This window comes from Convolutriloba macropyga, chromosome 1 (assembly GCF_964194025.1).
Source record: "Convolutriloba macropyga chromosome 1, txConMacr16.3, whole genome shotgun sequence".
Classification (NCBI taxonomy): Eukaryota; Metazoa; Xenacoelomorpha; order Acoela; family Convolutidae; genus Convolutriloba; species Convolutriloba macropyga.
The window spans coordinates 16,027,759-16,046,147 of NC_134468.1; the positions used below are offsets into that span (position 1 = coordinate 16,027,759).

Sequence of the window (18,389 nt, forward strand, 5' to 3'; positions counted from 1 at the left end):
TCGCACCGCAAATCATTACAGCAAAACAATAAAGTACGACATGGCGCAGTCAGCAACGAAAAGAACACCCCTTGGAATCGACCCTTTCTGGGACAAACCAACACCGGATCCACCACTCCACTGGGAGAAGTGGAGGGTACAATACAAACTGGCACTCTTAGCCAAAGAAAACATCATTTTGGACACGCTACTCGGCCCAAAACCTGATACGGTAGAACTACCTCTAGAGCCAATCTACGAAGAGACAATTGTGGGTGCATCTGCACAATCAGAGAGGGAGAGGAACGTGCGCAACGCGCAACAAAAGATGAACTGGCAAAACAAATGCCAACGACTTATTGAGGTAGGCATCATGTGTGGCGACAAACCCTGGTCATTGGCAGACCGAAAAACAGTCTCTCTTCTTTACTTGAGCATCGGAATAGAGGGACGTCGTATCCTTAATTGTAAGAACCCGCATATCATGAAAGACACTCTAGCTACTGTCGATTTTTGGAAAAACGTGGAGGAAGCATTCATTCGCCCACGCAACATAACATTTGACAGACATGTCTTCCTGATCACAAAACAGCTTAGAGGAGAAACTGTAGAGCATTTCTATGGTAAATTAAAAGAACTGGCGGAAAACTGTGATTTTGAAAACAAAGAAGAAACTCTGATACGCGATGTATTCATCACAAATGTGATCGATCCCGAAATCCAAAAAGAACTACTAAAACAAACGGTAGAACCGCGACAGGCGTTGGAACTCGCAATCAATATGGAACTCGGGATGCGAAACCAACATCAAATACAACAGCACAATAAAATTGTTGTTCCGGCGAATGTCAATGCTATTCAATCCAACAACAACTCACGAAGACCGTATTGGCAGAACAATAATAAAGTTCCAAAACAAAATAATAGATCAACACTGTATTGTTCGAATTGTGGCGGAGTCTGGCTCCCAAATCATCGCGAAAAGTGCATTGCAAAAGGAAAGACATGCAACAATTGCGGGTTATTAAATCACTTTGCAAAGGTCTGCCGTAAACAGCAAAAGAACATCAACGTAAAGCCACAAGATCCCAAGAAAAAGATGGATCGGGTGGTAGAAGAAGAGCCACACCCAGAGGACTCGGTAAATTTTGTCCAACCGGCAAAACTCTATGAATCAGACTACAGCAGCGGTGAAGAGGACAACACACTCGCATTGATTGAAACCGCAGTGGAGAAATTTGAACCCCTCAATATTGGAAATGTCAATACAACTCTACTCGTGGACTCCGGGAGTGCATGCAAAATACTTCATCATTCACTCGCGTCGCAAGTGGTACAAAGCAGCCCCCGCGCTTTCTGGATTCACGAATCGTCACCACCACAACTACGAAACTTCTCTAACGAACCAATACAGGTACTGGGGAAGATTCAAGCCCCCGTAACGAGCAAAGGATGGGTATGCGACACAGCAACTTTCACAGTTGTGGCCGACGGTTTAAAGTCCTTAATAGGTCGTGATTTGTTCAACCAACTTGGACTTGCTGTAACTCAGTCTACACTTATTAAAGGTAACAGTGTCAACAATATCGCATCCCCTGAATTTAAAGAACAGATAGCCACAAAATTTCCTGGTTTGGTATCACGCATTGGACGATCAAAAAATCATGTAGCAAAATCTAAATTTCACAAGAATTTCCAACCTAGACATCAAAAAGGTAGACGAATTCCTATCAATCTTCAAGATAAAGTTAATACAGAACTTAGAAAACTATTAGCTGAAAAACACATTATAAAACTGTCAAGCTGTCCTGATAATTATTTCATGTCACCTATTGTGGTTACAGTTAAAAAAGACCAAACGATAAAGCTTGCACTGGATTCAAAAGTTTTGAATAAAGCTATTCACAAGAACAAGTATCAAATGCCAAACATTGATACGCTAATTGAATCGATATCTCAGCAAATAAGTGCTCCCGCTTCGCAAAACATAACGTATTTTTCTACGATTGATTTGAAATACGCTTATAGTCAATTAAATCTGGACATCAACACAGCTAGTCATTGTAATTTTAATATTATTAGTGGAGATATGACTGGCACTTACAGATTTCAAACAGGATTTTACGGACTTACAGATATGCCAGCTGAATTTCAAAAAGCTATGGATTATACTCTATTTGGCTAAGAAAATACATATTGCTTTTTGGATGATATTTTGATTGTTAGCAAAGGGTCTCTGATTGATCACAAAAATTATGTCATGAAATGTCTCCAACGTTTAGACGACAAAAATCTTAGGATAAATCTTCCTAAATGCCACTTTGGTAAATTAGAAATTGATTGCCTTGGGTATCACACATCACAAGAAGGTATTTTGCCCCTCAAATCTAAGACCGCGGCAATTCTGGCTCTCGAAGCTCCGAAAACTTTAAAGAAACTCCGTTCATTTTTGGGATCCGTTCATTATATTGGGAAATTTATCCCTAATCTAGCCCAAATAAGTCATCCTCTTCGCCCGCTACTGCGGAAGTCTTCAAAATTCATCTGGACAACTGAACATGAAAACTGCTTTCAAGAAATTAAGACTCGCATAGCGAACGCAACTGCAAATAGTCATTACAACCAGCAACTCGAAACACGCGTGAAATGCGACGCATCCCGCTCAGGTCTTGGCGCGGCTCTCGAACAATTAACTGTAGATGGGTGGAAACCAATTGCATTTGCGTCTCGATTTTTAAATTCCTGTGAAGAGCCTTATAGTGTAAATGAACTGGAACTTTTGGGTGTAGTCTGGTCAACAGAATATTTTAAAAATTAACTGTATGGAAAACAATTTAATGTAATTACCGATCACAGAGCACTTCTCTCGATTATGAAAGAACATAGATCTAATAAATCATACAATAGTAGATTGACCCGCTGGGTCGATTGCCTTCTTCCTTTTCAATTTGATATCGAACACCTTCCTGGGGCAAAAATGGGTTTGGTCGATTATATTTCCCGCAATCCATCCCAAAAAGATAAAAAGATCTCTACATGCGATGAAGAATTTATTGTTGCCAAATTGAAACTGATCTCGAAATCAGTTAACGCATTAGAATTAAACACTGAACACCCTGCATCACATTTACACCAGTTATTAACAAATTACACTCTCGGCCCGCAAAACACATCTAAAATTGAGATACTTGATCCCGCATTTCAAACTACACCTAAAATTGGGACCACTAATAACTCAGTAAATTCAATTAACACCCGCGCTACGCGAGTACGCGAACATGTATTTGGCAATTCACTCGCTCCGCAAAATCATGCCTCAAATAGTATTTGTCAATTAAACAATTTAAAGTACACTCGCGTCACAAAATCCACTTTGCACCTCTCTCGCCCTGCAAAATACCAGCAACAACAAACAATTAATCCAAATTAGGAATAAAGTGACATACGCGCAGCGCGAGCATTCATTCACTCAATTACAAATCATTTCCCGCTCCGCAAGTAAGCGAAACAAAAGTGAAAGTAGATCTCGCGCCGCGAATAGTCAAATAATATTCTCTTTGTAATCTCGCACCGCAAATCATCACAGCAAAATAATAAAGTACGACACACCCCAAACAGTTTCACCCCAAAGCTGTTTTGTTATTAGAAAAACGTGGCGATCGAACGTGATGTTTCGAGGTCGAATGAATGCGGTTTCCACAATCTTCCAAAATTCTGCAGTTGACGAGGTATCGATCATTAAATGAGTGATTTTACAGTTCAGAATTCGAAGTCCTCCCACCCCAATGCACAAGTAGGGAAGTGAGACTGTTTTTCGATCCGCAAGTGGCCATGGCTTGTCTCCACCCATTATGCCAATTTCGATTAGTTCTTTTCATTTGTTTTGCCAATTCGTTTTTGCTGAGCGTTTCGGGCATTTCTTTCTCTTTTCTGATTGTGCCGATGAATGCATCATTGTTTCTTCACTTCACTATCTCGGGTTTTGGTCCAAGTAAAGTCTCGAGGATTATATTCTCCTTTGCGAGCAGTGCCAATTTATATTGCATTCTCCATTTTTTCCATCGAAGAGGGGGATCGGGCGTTGGCTTGTTCCAAAAGTGTCTATCCTGAGTGGTGTAAGTTTGTTTGCTGGCTGCGCCATGTCATAAATTATTTGAATTCAACAGTCACTTGCAGTGCGCGTTAGCTTACTTCTTTCAAAAGTGCGATTCGCGGATCGACATCCGAACTTTAACTACTTTCGCTTAATTGCGGTGCGAGATACAAAGAGAAAGATACAACTGAGTTTGAATTAAGGAAATTAAATTATAATTCAAGTGCTTATCAACAAAGCATGGACGTGTGATCAGTCATGTCTGATCACGAGGCGAAAAAAAGGTAAATGAGTAAAGAGCAACTCGTGACAGGAAAGTTGAAGAAGATTTAAAATATGAAATGAAGGGCAAATTGAAATGAACTAAGTTAGCACATCATACAAGTTTTACTGCACCAAATAAAAAAACGAACATAAGATATCTACGGATATCACACACAAACTAAGACTGTGCCACAACCTTTATTATTTTACTTTTTTTGGTCTTTCGTTTTAGATAAGAAAATCTTTTTGCATGAAAATTTGGAAAAGTTATGAAAGTAAATAAATGAGATACTGTTTTTTTTTCAATTAACATATCTGTAAGTAGTATAAATTGTCCTTATTTATGTAGTTATCAAGAATCACTGTTCGATTTTTTGTTACAGTTTTCAATTAGAGACCTTTGTCGAATCAAAAGTTTGAACTTTATCTGGGGAGTTGTCGTTCTATTTGCTTTCCTCTCTAACTCAGTAGCTAATTTCTAACTAACTACCTTCAAATTCTTCAACTTAAGTTTGTCTCATTTTTTTTCTTGGTTCTTTGATTTAAATGCCTGAGAATTTTTGTGAAGGAGGTTAATGACAAAAATATTAAACACAATTTAAGTCAAATAAACGTAGCATATATAACCAGACCAATTTTGCTTGTCCTTTATAACAGCAGCACTGTCTTGGTGAATCTTGAAGTGTTAACTTAGAGTAACCTTAATTTTCGCAAGCAGTTCTAATGATTCATAAAGACAGATAATTTAATTAGACATGATTTTTAAATAAATTTTCGGTTTATCTCTGCAGCTCAACTTTTTTCTATAGTTTTTTAATGGAAAACTTGAAGCCAGACACTTAGAACGGCAAATAATTTTGTTTGCAGGGTGCAAAAATGTGCAATTGATTTTCCAAAAAATCATTACAAGAATTACTTGAGCTAATTTACACCAGATACTGATTTTTAATTGAACTGAAGACTAGTGTGAGGTAAAAACTGGCAATTGAAAGGTCAGACAACATTTTCTGGCAATTTATTCAGAGAAGACGAAAAGTTCAGAGACAAATTAAAGTTTTTGCAATTAACAATACATAAGTTGTGAAGGTACAGATAGCATTTTTTACTCTTTTAAGCGCCCATTTCTGCATTTAGAATTGCTGAAAGTCACTCAATATTTCCTGTTTTTTTAGCATTAGCGTGAAAACTTTCAGAGTTTAGAGGTTTTTCAGATTTTCAGTTTCTTAAGCAACCACCTCAAAAAAACAGGAAATTTTGAATTCTTTCTCTTGAAGGGTCAGAATTATACCGTTATTATTTTCAAAGCTATAAGAGCTTTTTCAAAACAAACTACTTTCTACTTTTTGCGTGTGTGAATAGAAATATTTACATTTTTAATTATTTTAGTAATTATTTAAGTTATTTTAATGAGCAAAATTGACCGTTTTCCATCAAAACTATTAAACTATGAAATTTGCTCTTTTTTGGTTCAAAACTTCCTGATCAGTTTCAAAAGCTTAGAAAAGCAGGGATTATTTTTTTTCAAGTGTGCGCAAAATGTTGCATATTGTTTTAAGCGTTTTCTCAAAGCAAATAAACCTTTTCTTTACCCTGCCCTTATAACTATGAAAAATGTACTGCTTTCTGTTCAAACATTGACCACGGTTCTACTGGTGTTCTTTAATCAATTTGGGGTTGTATCTTTTAATAGGCATCGCACAAAAACCTTTTTTACTGCAAAAAAATCAGTCATATTTGCATCACACTTTTTCAGCGCGTTTTAGTTTTAGATGCATCCAATTCCTTTGGAAACTCCTGGTGATTTTCTGTAGTTTGAATATTTTTAACATTCAGTGGTCTATACTATTTCACTCAAATTTTGCAAAGATATTGCTTTCGAATACAAAATTTCTAAAACAAAATCTTGTAAAATTTTTCAGAGATAATTCCAATTCGTTAGGATCAAACCGTTCCATACATGACTTATCAATGGTTTTTGCGCGCAAATTGAAACCTTACAGGAAAAACTTGAAAATTGAAATTATCTGTCTCTTTGCAGTTTATCAGACTTGACTGCGTGTTACAAGACTTGACTGCGCGTTTAAATCTTTCAAAATCCTAGCGTCTCAATTAAATGAACTAAAGCGTTTTGTTGACAAAAAGCGGCTGAGCACTGCAGCGATATGAGCGACATTTAAAGTACGTATTACTTGTTACAACTGGTCACTGATCTTTCTGTATTCATAATTATCAAAAGTTTCTTATGAAAAAATTAAATTCTGAAAGTGATTACAAGTCAGCAAGCAAACGCACATTTGTGTGTGCAGGCTTTAAGTTGAGGTTTCAAAGATAAATCACGGCAAATCTGATTGAAGCAACTTCGAGGAGTGAAGCCCCTTTTGGGATTAGCGTGCCTCTCTTTACTCATATTTCAATCTACTGGGGATATAATGAGGGGGAGGGAGTTGAGGGGGGGGGGGGGGGAGGGGGTGCAGGTTGTTTGTTACATTGAAACATGGACGCATTGCTGACTGCAGTAGTAGTAGTTATTGTTGCCTTCACCAATTTAGAACAGACTTGGAGGTATTGCATTAAACGTAAACACGGAGAAGAAAATAGTTCGCACTTCGGATATATATCTATTTTGTGGAATGAACGAATGAATGGCTTTTATGACGTAACCGGGATTACAATATGCAATCGTCAGGCATGTTATTTGAGCTGAAAATTTCGTCTCGTTATCACAACCTTTTGCCACTGTTACTTAATTCAAGGGCAAAATTACAGTAGTATAAGTCGAGCGGCATGTTGGTTGACAAGAGCGAAAATTTCGCATTGATTATAGAGAATGTAGAGCGAGTAAACACATTAATCAATCATTTGATACAGTTTTTGAGGTCAATGTTGTCTGAGTGGAGATGGATTTGATGAAATTTGTGATAGTAATGTGTTGCTCTCTTCATCTAATGCTACAAAAGTACACCATGATCACTAACACATTCATCAGCAGCAGTAGCACCAAATGGCATTAAGTAAATCGCATAAAAGGAAATTGAAAAGGAAGTCAACTGTGGTAATTATCAGAGAGCGTCACAGACCACGTGCTGTGGTGGTTGTAGTCCCGTATTCTATTCTTAAGAAGCAACTTAACTTAATCGAAGCGTAAACAACTATCTAGATACAAACAAGTTTAAACAACAAAAGCTATGGTGCGATACAATCATTTTCTTCTATCTCCACAATCTAAGATTTGATAAGTATGTTTTTGCTTTTTGAATAAGATTTTAAGTTTTCTATCAGTTAGTTCCACAAGCAGGAAAGGTCAACATCAGTTATCGCCTGCCTCCTGGGGCTGGGTTCAGAAATCTGCCACCCGGAGCGGGGTTCAAAATTCGACCCTTGGTTGGTGGTGGGTTGACGTTGACTGTTGGCCTGGCCGAGTTCACACTGACTGATGATACGGATGGTGAGGAGTTCAAGGTCGGGTTCATAAACAGGGGAGGGTGCTGTTTGTTTTGCTGGGCGTAAATTGAGTTTGATCCGTTTGCATTTGTGAGTGATCCAACCACTGCGCTTACATTGTTGCTTTGGTGTGGTTGCTGCTGTTGTTGTTGCTGCTGTATTTGTTGTTGCTGTTGCTGAACTCGCAGAGCGGCCGCCTGGTTAGCAAGAGCTTGCTTTCGTTCTTCCTCTTTTAGCTTCTGGATCACTTCTTTCTCCTGCTGCAATGCTTGCTCCACAGCCAACTTCAGCCGGTTGGTGTGCTCCTTTTTCACGGCCTTCTTGTTGTTGTTGACCAAACACTGTTCGCAGATAATTTTTCCAGAATCCGAGTCCCGTTTCCAGGCAGTTGTGAAATCTGTCTGGCATTGAGCGCACTGCAAGGGATCTTTTTTCTTGCCGTCTTTCTTCTTATCGTTGCAAGGTTTCATAAGCGTGTTGACCAAAACATTCTCCACTGTTTCCTCCAGGCCAGTCAAGTAGAGAAACTCGATCGTGGGCCACACCAGGAAATCCAAGTTGGAAGGGGGTGGTCGCGGAGGAGGTATTTGAAGAAGAGTCTTTTCAAGCTGCTTCTTCAGGGCAAGCTTGGCTGCCTGTTCACGCTTTGCAGCCGCCGCCGGGTCCACACGTACTGTGGGCTGCTGTTGTTGCGGCTGAGTGGGAGTACTCCTGTTTTGTGCTGTCGAGTTGTTAGTAGTTCCGGGAGTAACCGAAGGAGGGGGTCCTCGGAAGAGAGCATTGGGCACAACGTTGGGCGGTAATGCAGCTGAGGTAACTTTAGCGGCACTTGCCAAGTTGCTCTGAAGCTGAGACGCAACTGATCTGGCAGCAGCTTGTTGAGACTGAGGGTTCGTGTTAACAGTCGGAACTTGAGAGTTGGTTGCAGTTGGAATAACAGTAGTTCGTCTCTGGTTAGCGGCTGCAGCTGCCAACTGTTGTTGGGCAACCGCTGCCTTGATTTGAGTTGATTGCTGGATCTGTTGCAACAATTGCTGCTGCTGTTGAGCAGCAGTGAGCAGGTTCTGGTTCGCATGATTCTGCAAGTTGTTCACAAGGGCGTTCACACTTTGCACTGAGGGTACTTGGCCCGTAGCGGTGCTTTGGGTTAGACTAGGAGCAGGAGTGCTGACAGTGGGCACGTTACTCAGGTTTCCAGTTGCAGTGACAGCAGTGCTATTGCCTGTATTGTTGTTCGTGTTTGAGGTAGCAGCGGAATTAGCAACAACAGCAGCACTGGCTGTAGTCTGGGGAGCAGGATTCGACGATGGAGCTGGTTTGGGTGTTTGGGAAGCTTTCAACTTCTTTAACAGAAGCAAGTTAGTTTCTTCCAGCATTAGCATAGCTCTGATTTTAGCAGCTTCCAGTTTTCTCTGTTCACAATCTTCAGGGTTCTTTTCAACATCGGGTTTGAGATCCCTAAACAAAGTCAAACGGTTAACTTGATAGCTACATTGAATGGTTTGGTTTTACGTGTCGTAAACAATGTTCCTATCAAAATTTGAAGTGGCAACAACTTTTACATTTGAAAAGCACATTGATAGTTTAAGAAACAAATCTCACATTTCACTCAATAGTGTATCTAAATCTTCCAATTCAAAGTTGGAGATATTTTCGTCCGACTCGAAGTTGCAGATATTTTCATCCAACTCAAAGTTGAAGATATTTTCGTCCAACTCGAAGTTGCAGATATTTTTGTCCAACTCAAAGTTGGAGATGTTTTTGTCCAACTCGAAGTTGGAGATATTTTCGTCCAACTCGAAGTTGGAGATATTTTCATCCAACTCGAAGTTGGAGATATTTTCGTCCAACTCGAAATTGCAGATATTTTTGTCTAATTCAAAGTTGCTGATATTTTCGTCCAGCTCAAAGTTGCAGATATTTTTGTTCCTGCTAAGTTTTGCTGCGACCATGCTATCAGAATCCTCTGATTCGGACAAGCTTCTTTTAGTTGCAACATTTGGTTCAAGACGCTCTTGAGCTTCACTTGAGTCTATAACTTCAGGATTACGAGTTCTTATCAACTTGCACTGAACAGACATGGCCGTCCATCTATAACTCATATCCCAGCCAGCTTTACTCGCCAATTGCTGTATAATATCACTTAGTGAGTTCTCGCCCATAGGTTGAATAGCAAACCATTTCGTCTTATCATCTATAAGCCTGAGTGCTCGACAATAAAATTTGGTAGCCCGTTTTGGCAACTTTGATATGTACAGTTTGAGAATTTCAAACGGACAGTTTTTGCTTTTAGTTGGATGCAGATAGAGTTTCGTATTTCTTCCATTGAATATGAAGTAAGGAGAACCATCGCTTTCTTAAGTAATGCTTCCTTTTCGCACAAAAAATTAAATTTGAAAAATACTTAAATATTTGAGAATATGCAAATTAAATGAAACTTTTTCAAAGCAATCGGCTCCTTTTCTAACTAAAAGCGCATTGATAATAAAGCCACAAATACTGGCACAATTACATAGATTTCACTTCACTAATTTGGTGAGTTATAATGCAAATACGCCAGATTTTTTTTTTCAATTTTAAGGCGGAAATTTGTTCCTTAAATATTTAGTATCTTTATAAATTCGCTTAACCCGTGTTCCCGATAAATGCGCTTGGTTTTCATCACATAGCAAAACATACACAGCAGACTGCCGTAAAATAGCTGGATATCGATGACTTCCATTGTGATCAGAATCCATGCTATTGCCACCATTTTAATTAAAAACAGACACAAAATTATGAAACAAACAAGCCAAATTAATCACGGTTATTAACTGGGAGATAGAAGGGGTTAGTGCATTACACCTATCAAACATTAATAAAGTAAGCAAAAGTCTGAGTATAAAGCTTTAAAGAGCTTTATGGGTATTTTTTGAAGTTTCGTTTTTGATTTTAACATTACATTACGTCGACTCGCTGCTCCGAATGCTTCAATAAAAGCGTATAAAGTAGAACGAGAGAAAAAATTATCAATTACAATAACTGCTTCAAACTTCGTTCGAGAGCAAATAAGCATAGTAGGTAATATGCCAAAAAATAACAGCGATAGCCTAGAAACAGTAATTAAAAGAATAGAACCTGATTTTTTTCTCTAAAATGTTTCTCTACAACTTGTAATTTCTTAAATTCACATGGGACCAGGAAAAAACACGACCTGATAATTTTTCAAAAACACTGTTTTCCTACTACTTGCGATGTCTTTAATTGGTTTAAACTCATGCACTGTAAAGCTGCTCTCAAACAAATTTCGATTACTTTAAGATATCCACAATTGAGCTCAAGATCTTTAATTATGTTACCAAAATTCAATTCGAGAGAGAACAGGCCATTTTGTGAACGAGTAAAGTCAAATGCGACAAAAACCATTGACACAAAGGTCATGAAAAAAAAGTCACTCTAACAAGTGAAAAAAAGAATTCACTCACGCAAATCATTACAAAGGTTGCTTAATGAATTAACAAAAGCCGATTTGAAGTGCGCGTGACCACCCACATATTGGTGAGAAAATAAAATCATGAGAAGACCAATAATAGCTCAGCTCAGCCATCACAACACCAAAAAAATGAGTAACCAAGCTTCTACACAGCCGAAAAGTTGCTAAAAACAGCCACCAGTTACCCTACTGAATGACGTTGTGATTGATACAGATCAAAAAATTGATATCATGTATTTGTTTGAAGGGCAAACGTTTTCTAATTTATTCCGCAGTTTCATTAGATTAGATAAATATACCCCCACCCAGTCTCTGATTATTAGGATGATAAGTTTAACACTAACACCATTAAGCAATTACTCTATTGGCTTTGTGTTTGACTTCGATTGCAAATTTTGTTGAACGAATATTAAACTCTATCTTGTTAAAACTGAGTGAGGTACGCAAAAAATCAAACAAGAAAATTATGACACAGACAAGTAAAAGGAAAAAGAGAATATCGTTAGAAACACGAAGAGCGCCTAAATGACCATTTAAGTACATATCGGAGACTTTAAAACTAAGATATTTTAAAACAAAGCCCCTTTACCGGAGGTGAACAGACAAAACAGTCCCAGACAAAACAGTCCCGGACAAAACAGTCCCAAATAGCAAAATATTCCCAGACAAAACAGTCCCAGACAAAATAGTCCCAAGAAACCAGACAAAACAGTCCCAGACAAAATAGTCCCAAGGCCATTATTATAGCTCTCACACGTATGATTTAACAAGCGGATAATTTAATCCCATGTTCGGTTGTGATAGTTTCATATCAAGTCCCACGGGCCGCTGAGGCATGGCCATGGCCATTAAGTATGTTAAAACATACGGGTAATAGCGACTGCTAATTTGTTGTCGGATTATTGAACGAACATTTCAAAGTACATTGGGTATAATGGCATTAGGTACATTTTATTTGGGACTATTTTGTCTGGGACTGTTTTGTCTGGTTTCTTGGGACTATTTTGTCTGGGACTGTTTTGTCTGGGAATATTTTGCAATTTGGGACTGTTTTGTCTGGGACTGTTTTGTCTGGGACTGTTTTGTCCGGACACGTTACCGGAAACTCCCTTTCCATTTTTAAAGCAAATATGACAACCGCTTTGTAACAAGTGTCTGGAAAATTAAAAGGAGCAAATACAATGGCTATCATTTTCGTAGTGACATGAAATACGGTACCGGGAACGCACTTGACACGGAAAAAAATCGCCGCTTTAAAACAAATGTTCAATCAATTCAACATTTCAATCCACTTTTGGCAAAACCAATATTGAGAATATTTTCACTAGATTCTCGCAAATAATTTTCATCTAAAAAAGATAAATGTCAACCAATTCACATGTCCCTCATTTTCCAGGCTCCTTTATAGTTTCAACCTTCTATAAAACGTGCTGAAACCCATGCCAGCCCGATTTTTTGTTAGGCCAATTTTGGCTGATAAATATTTCAACAGTACTTCACTCATAGTTTTTATATTTAATCGATGGTTTTGACCAATGGTTAATATTTTTGGAGGGATTTGAAACGTGGTACCCCTGCAACGCACGTGACACCTGGAAAAAATGAATACCCGCTTGAAAAAATGTTCAATCAATTCAACATTTCAATCCACTTTTGTTATAACCAATATTAAGAAAGATTCTCGCAAATTTTCACTAGATTCTCGCAATTAATTTCCAGCTAAAAAAGAAAAAATGTCAAATAATTCACAAATATCCCCCATTTTACTTGCCCATTTATTGTTTCCACAATCTTTGAAACGTGATTAATTTCATGACAGCCCAAATTTTTCGGCCAATTTTGGCTGATCAACGTTCCCCAAGGAGAGCTTCGAGAGATATATTGATGCACAGCTCTCGCAAAAATGAATTTATACTTGAACATTTCAAAGTTTTCATATCGCGAAGACAGATCGAAACCTTGGCGTTCACAACAGTACTTCTCTCATAGTTTTTTTATATTTAATCTTCAAAAGGTCAAGAAATAGAAGTTTTTGGAGAATTGTGTCCTCAGTTTTCTGACCTTTTGTTGCTTATACAAGGAAACGAGCAATACATGAACAAAGTCGCTAGTTCGGGCCCCTGTTTCACGCAAAAACAAATTAAATGCATCAGTTATTCTAATACATGTGGCTGGAGCAGCGACTTGTTATAGAGCAGAAATAAGCCGTCTTAATCTCGAGGTATCAATAAAACAGCCCAAAGGTTGAACTGTAGATTTTAGGGCCGAAGCAAGGCTCGATTACGTCATATATTAACTGAATTAACCAATTTTGGCCCGCAAAAAGGCTAACGTTTCGTTTTTAGCCTTTTTGCCGCCGATGCTAATTTAACTGACTTATGTTAACTGATGTTGCGTTGAACATCGTATCGACTCGGCATTATCGATTAGAATTGGAAGCCATTTGTTGAATCTAAACTGCTGCCTATAAATTCTCAATTTTTGGACAAACATTTCCGGTATTTCGTTTTAAAAGAGTTCATCGTGTTTAACGGTCATAAGGCTCGAATAAGTATAGGCTTGAATCAGTTTGATAAAATTACTAATAGCAAGCACTCTACATCTGCATTAATAAAATTGATTAGTTCTCCAACCACGGAGCAAAAAAAATAAAGAAAAACAATTATTTTCTTATCCAATAGTTAAAATAAGCAAACAAAGTGTATCTAACAGAGAAGAAACAAGATCAAAATAATTCTAGTGTTACCTTTGAGTATTACCTAAGGTATTATTCATCAGGGAAAAATAATTTTAGCGACATTTCCAATATTCCATAGTTTAAATGTCATCAATCTAAAACAATTTTTTGAGATTTTTTTTGGTCAAAATAGGATTCTCGTTATTTATCAAAAAACAAAATTCTCATTTTGAACTGTCGAGGCTTTTAAAATCTAAGCTACATTTGTCAATTTTTCTCTTAAACACTGACAACCATGGAACAAAATCCAGGCAACAGATATTTGTTTGAATTGCATTAGCTGTTGATATTAGCTACTTGGGATAAAGACTTGTACATATTTCAGCTAAACAATTGCCAGGTCTTGAGCGTACAAAAAATAGGAAAGGATTATTTCCAAACATCATCGATTCTGGCGTAATAGACTGAATCATTAACCACTCGGCTTTCAGGGCCTTGTGAATCATCTTACAATCGGTTTTGTTTTAGAAGCACTTATTTTCTAAGTCACGCAAAAATCAAGAAGTCAAGCAAGAAAAAGTCACTCGAGAAGTGAAATCAAAAGAATGTTCTAGAACAAAAACGTTCAAGCAATTTAAAAAAACGTTGGACAAATTGCTCTCGAACGACAGGTGGGGCAATTTAATTCAGGGGCTGTAGCCTAGATAAATGTTTCTTTATGGGTGCAAAAATATCACAAAAGTAATGGATTCAAACCCCCCGACCTCCGAAAACCTCCTTTAAGAGCTCCCGACCTCCGGAGTCCTCCAATTAAAAATTTTGAGCTAGTGCAAACGCAAATTAATAATCCACCTTGTTGGCTTTAAAAAGCTCTCTGAGCTGCATGATTGGCATCGCTGATAATCAAACTTTGGTGACTCACTGGTATTTGGGAGCATTGAACGCATTTCCCCCGTTCATATCCGCTATTGTTATTCAACGAAAAGCATCGCTCTATTACATTCTTTTCAGTCCCGCTGAACCATTGTAACTTAGAGGAGACCTTTTTCAAAGACTTGTCACCTAACTAGGAGACAATTATCAGGTCACAACAACCACTATTGTCTCGCCGAGTTTTAAAAGTTCAATAAAAGTCTTGCTAATGAATTAAACAAGAAAGAAACAAAGAGCTCTCAAATATCATTAGGCCCAAAAGAAGCAAAAATGGGTCTTTTCATAAATGCCGAGATTTCAAATTTTTGACCCCAACCAGCTTAAATTGGAGGCGCACCATAAATTTGAATTCTTTTACTGGCGGAGTATTTTTAAAGGAATTGATAACAGCTACCAAAAATTAGTAGAAGTACTTAGCACTATAATGCGAAAAGGGAAGCAGTTCCGTTCCAATTAACTTAATTTTGGATTCGGGACCCCATGCCAAATCATGATGCTCACGACGGTTTCGGACACCAAAATATTTGCACACTATATAAAAGGCAGTTGCCAGCAACTTCGAAGGATCATCAGCTCCCAATATATTCTGAAACCATAAGTACTGCTCCATTTCTTCCGTTATTATTGCTGACTTAATGCCAGGTCTTCGGAAACCTAACCCACTGAGTTCTTTCACTTTATTTTGCAACACAGATCGAAATGAGGCGAATTCTCGCCCGTAGAAAATACTTAGTTTGGTGTCTTTGCTTTTGATGTGCATTTGCAGTATCTGTGCAATATGAAGCAACGTTTCGGAAGAGTAAAGCTGGCCCTTTTTGTCTCTCGTTTCTTGAATGAACATCTCCAAGTAAGGCAACATATTGTCTCGACGAGAATCTATCAAATCATCCAACGAAATCAGCTCAAATTGATCGTCTAATTCCCGTTTCTTTTTCATCCACGCAAGCCATTGCAGCTTTACCCATTTCACTTTGCTCAGGGAATTCTTGGATAGGAATTTTACTCTCAACGAGCTCATTTAGTACTCGAGTCAGAATTCAGTGCTTTCAAGAAGTCAGCGTAAATTAAACTCGCTTCCTGAAAAGTCACTCCTGGTTCCATTCACGCGCCGAAACAAGATTAATGTTGAGTCATCTAGTTCTTCCAATGATGATATAAAAACGTGCAATAAATGAGAAACTATTTCAAGAACATGCGTTTTTAATGCGCATCAACTTAATTGTCTAAATGGTTAACTGTCTTGACTGATTGGCTTAAAATAAAAAAGTAGTCCCTAGCAACACTGTTCATCATTCTCACCCACCCCACCCCACCCACCCCCCCCCCCTCCCTGAAACACGCGCAAGCATACTCCACCTTAATTGCTGTACTCGCTTTGACGAAACTGGGGGATTCAACATTCCTATTACCCAACTGCTATCCTAAAGAATTTTCTTTGTGCTTAAAAATCTATTTTTCTGCTCGCTAATTTGGGTCAAGATTTTGAATATCTTGGTTTTCATTTCAGGCAACCCAAGTTCAGTCAATTTTTGCACAAATTACAACAATGACCTCAAAGCTTTTCGCCTAGTCTGCAACATTGCTGCAACAGCGCCATTAGGGTTTCTATGCCGTAAATTTGTCACTGTTCAGCATTGGTTCATTTAATATTCGTCTGATACAGGAAAGGGAAATGTATCAGACTAAAAATGTGCACTGTGTTCGTAACAATCCGTGATGCTTTAGTGTGCCATCAATCGAACGACGTGAAATGATTTACCCGTTCAGCAAAATGTGTGAACAATGAAGAAATGATAGTTGGCGATGTGCAATATAACACACTGCGAGCTCAATACTTAACGTGACTTCGATAGTGTTTACTTGGCTTTAATTGAAAGCTTTAGCCGGCAATTTTTTTGGATCGATTCTGTCCCCCCCCCCCGTGTTTTTTACGCCCCCCAGTTACAAATTTTTTGCAGTTATATAGCACGTGCGCCTGGGGGCGTAAAAAATATCAGCCCACTAAGCTGTGGGGGCAAAACAGAATAGATTCTTTTTTTTGAGTAACTTAGGCTACCAAATATCATCACATAAAACAGAAATGGTGCACACCAATAAGCTTAGATTGATCTTTCTTGCAGCCGAAACAAATTTTATAGGATGTAAAAACGGGAACGAGGGGAAACTTGTATTTTAAGTTCAAAAATTGCAATTTTTAAAAGGTCAGCTTAGAGCTTACAGCCTAGAAATCACTCTATGATGTCCCATGGATCGAATAAACTACCTGACCCTGTTAAAGTTTATTTCAAGTCCTGAGTATTCCTACCCGGCATTTAGTTTGTGGTGGATTTTTTTCGGTACCTTTCCCATACTTCCATGGTTAAACTTGGCAGCAGCTCAGCAGTGAAGAAAAGAGCACATGCTATATTTAAAGTTCAACGAGAGAAAGAGAAAGAGCCAAATCAATATTGTTACATGGTGATATTTTCTCATACGGTTACTGACTGCGATGCTATTACTATTCAATCCAACCTCAATGAACAAATTTGGCACAAAACACATTTTATATCTGCTGAAAAATAACTAAGCATGTTTCGGTTTTTCAAGTGATCGCTCGATTTTTGTGCGCTGATACATTTTCATGTAACTAGACAATAAATTGAGAGACAATATTTTGCACATTCTATATTTATCGTGCTCTATGGAGGAGTTTTAGTTGTTTAACTGCACAAAAATACTCGAATGCATTTAATTGAGCCAAACAACGCGACTTAGTTTGACTTAATACACAAAACCAATATCTTTGCGGTTGATACAGTTCCATTCATTGATACAGTTCCAAAATCAAAATGATCTCAATTTCTACCTCTCAAGGACTCTATCTTCCAACTCCTGGTGCCTAGATGGAGATTTTGAGTCTAGAACTGATCATTTTTACCATCTCACTCTTCAGTGACTTACAATTAAGGCATCGATGATGAAAAGGCCCATAAAGAGCATCCAAAATTCAATTTAATAGATCTGTCTTTGAGAATGAGTAAGGGGGGGCTTTGATCTTGATATTAATATATGACAATACAGATATTTCAAGATGCACATAAAGTTGTCAAATCTAGTTAAGAATTCATAAGACAGCAATCTGAACAATGAGGCTTCTTGTTTAGAAGAAAACCCAGCAACCAAATAACTTATGTCATGAAGTTTAATGTCAGACGTGAGAATAAGGGCGCTATTAATTCATATGTCACAATATAGACAAGAATGCAAAGTATTACGCAACACTTGATTACCTATGGAAACGTGTTACGCAATCAATACAAATAATACACACTAACTCAGCATGCTGGTCTGTGTTGGAATTTTCCACTGATTTTGGACCAGCACCGCCTTCAGCTAGCTTTGAATCGGGATCCGCTTTGACGTCACTGTGAGAAAGAACCGATTCATTTGTATTGCAATGTTTCTTGCCAGAAGGTCTAAAAATTAGAACGTTGCTCAACACATTCAAAGTGCAACCTGTATGTTAAGATTTAGATTTAGCAAAACGGCGC

At 38.1% G+C, this 18,389-nt stretch overlaps 1 protein-coding gene across 5 annotated transcripts in view; it reads right to left on the reverse strand.

Annotated features, from left to right (window-relative positions):
- Window positions 1–6,572: 6,572 nt before the first annotated feature.
- LOC142335584 (uncharacterized) overlaps window positions 6,573–18,389 on the reverse strand; it is a 34,930-nt gene continuing 23,113 nt past the window's right edge. For 4 of the 5 annotated variants that reach the window (XM_075384114.1, XM_075384113.1, XM_075384112.1 and 1 more), the window contains 2 exons: window positions 18,174–18,314; window positions 6,573–9,235 (listed from right to left, as the gene is read on the reverse strand). In XM_075384114.1, coding sequence (XP_075240229.1) covers window positions 7,648–9,235; window positions 18,174–18,314 — 1,729 coding nt within the window. In that variant the 3' untranslated portion in view covers window positions 6,573–7,647. Of the gene's footprint in view, window positions 9,236–9,379; window positions 10,134–15,360; window positions 16,117–18,173; window positions 18,315–18,389 lie in introns of those variants that run through there. The other variant, XM_075384111.1, reaches the window with a different exon arrangement.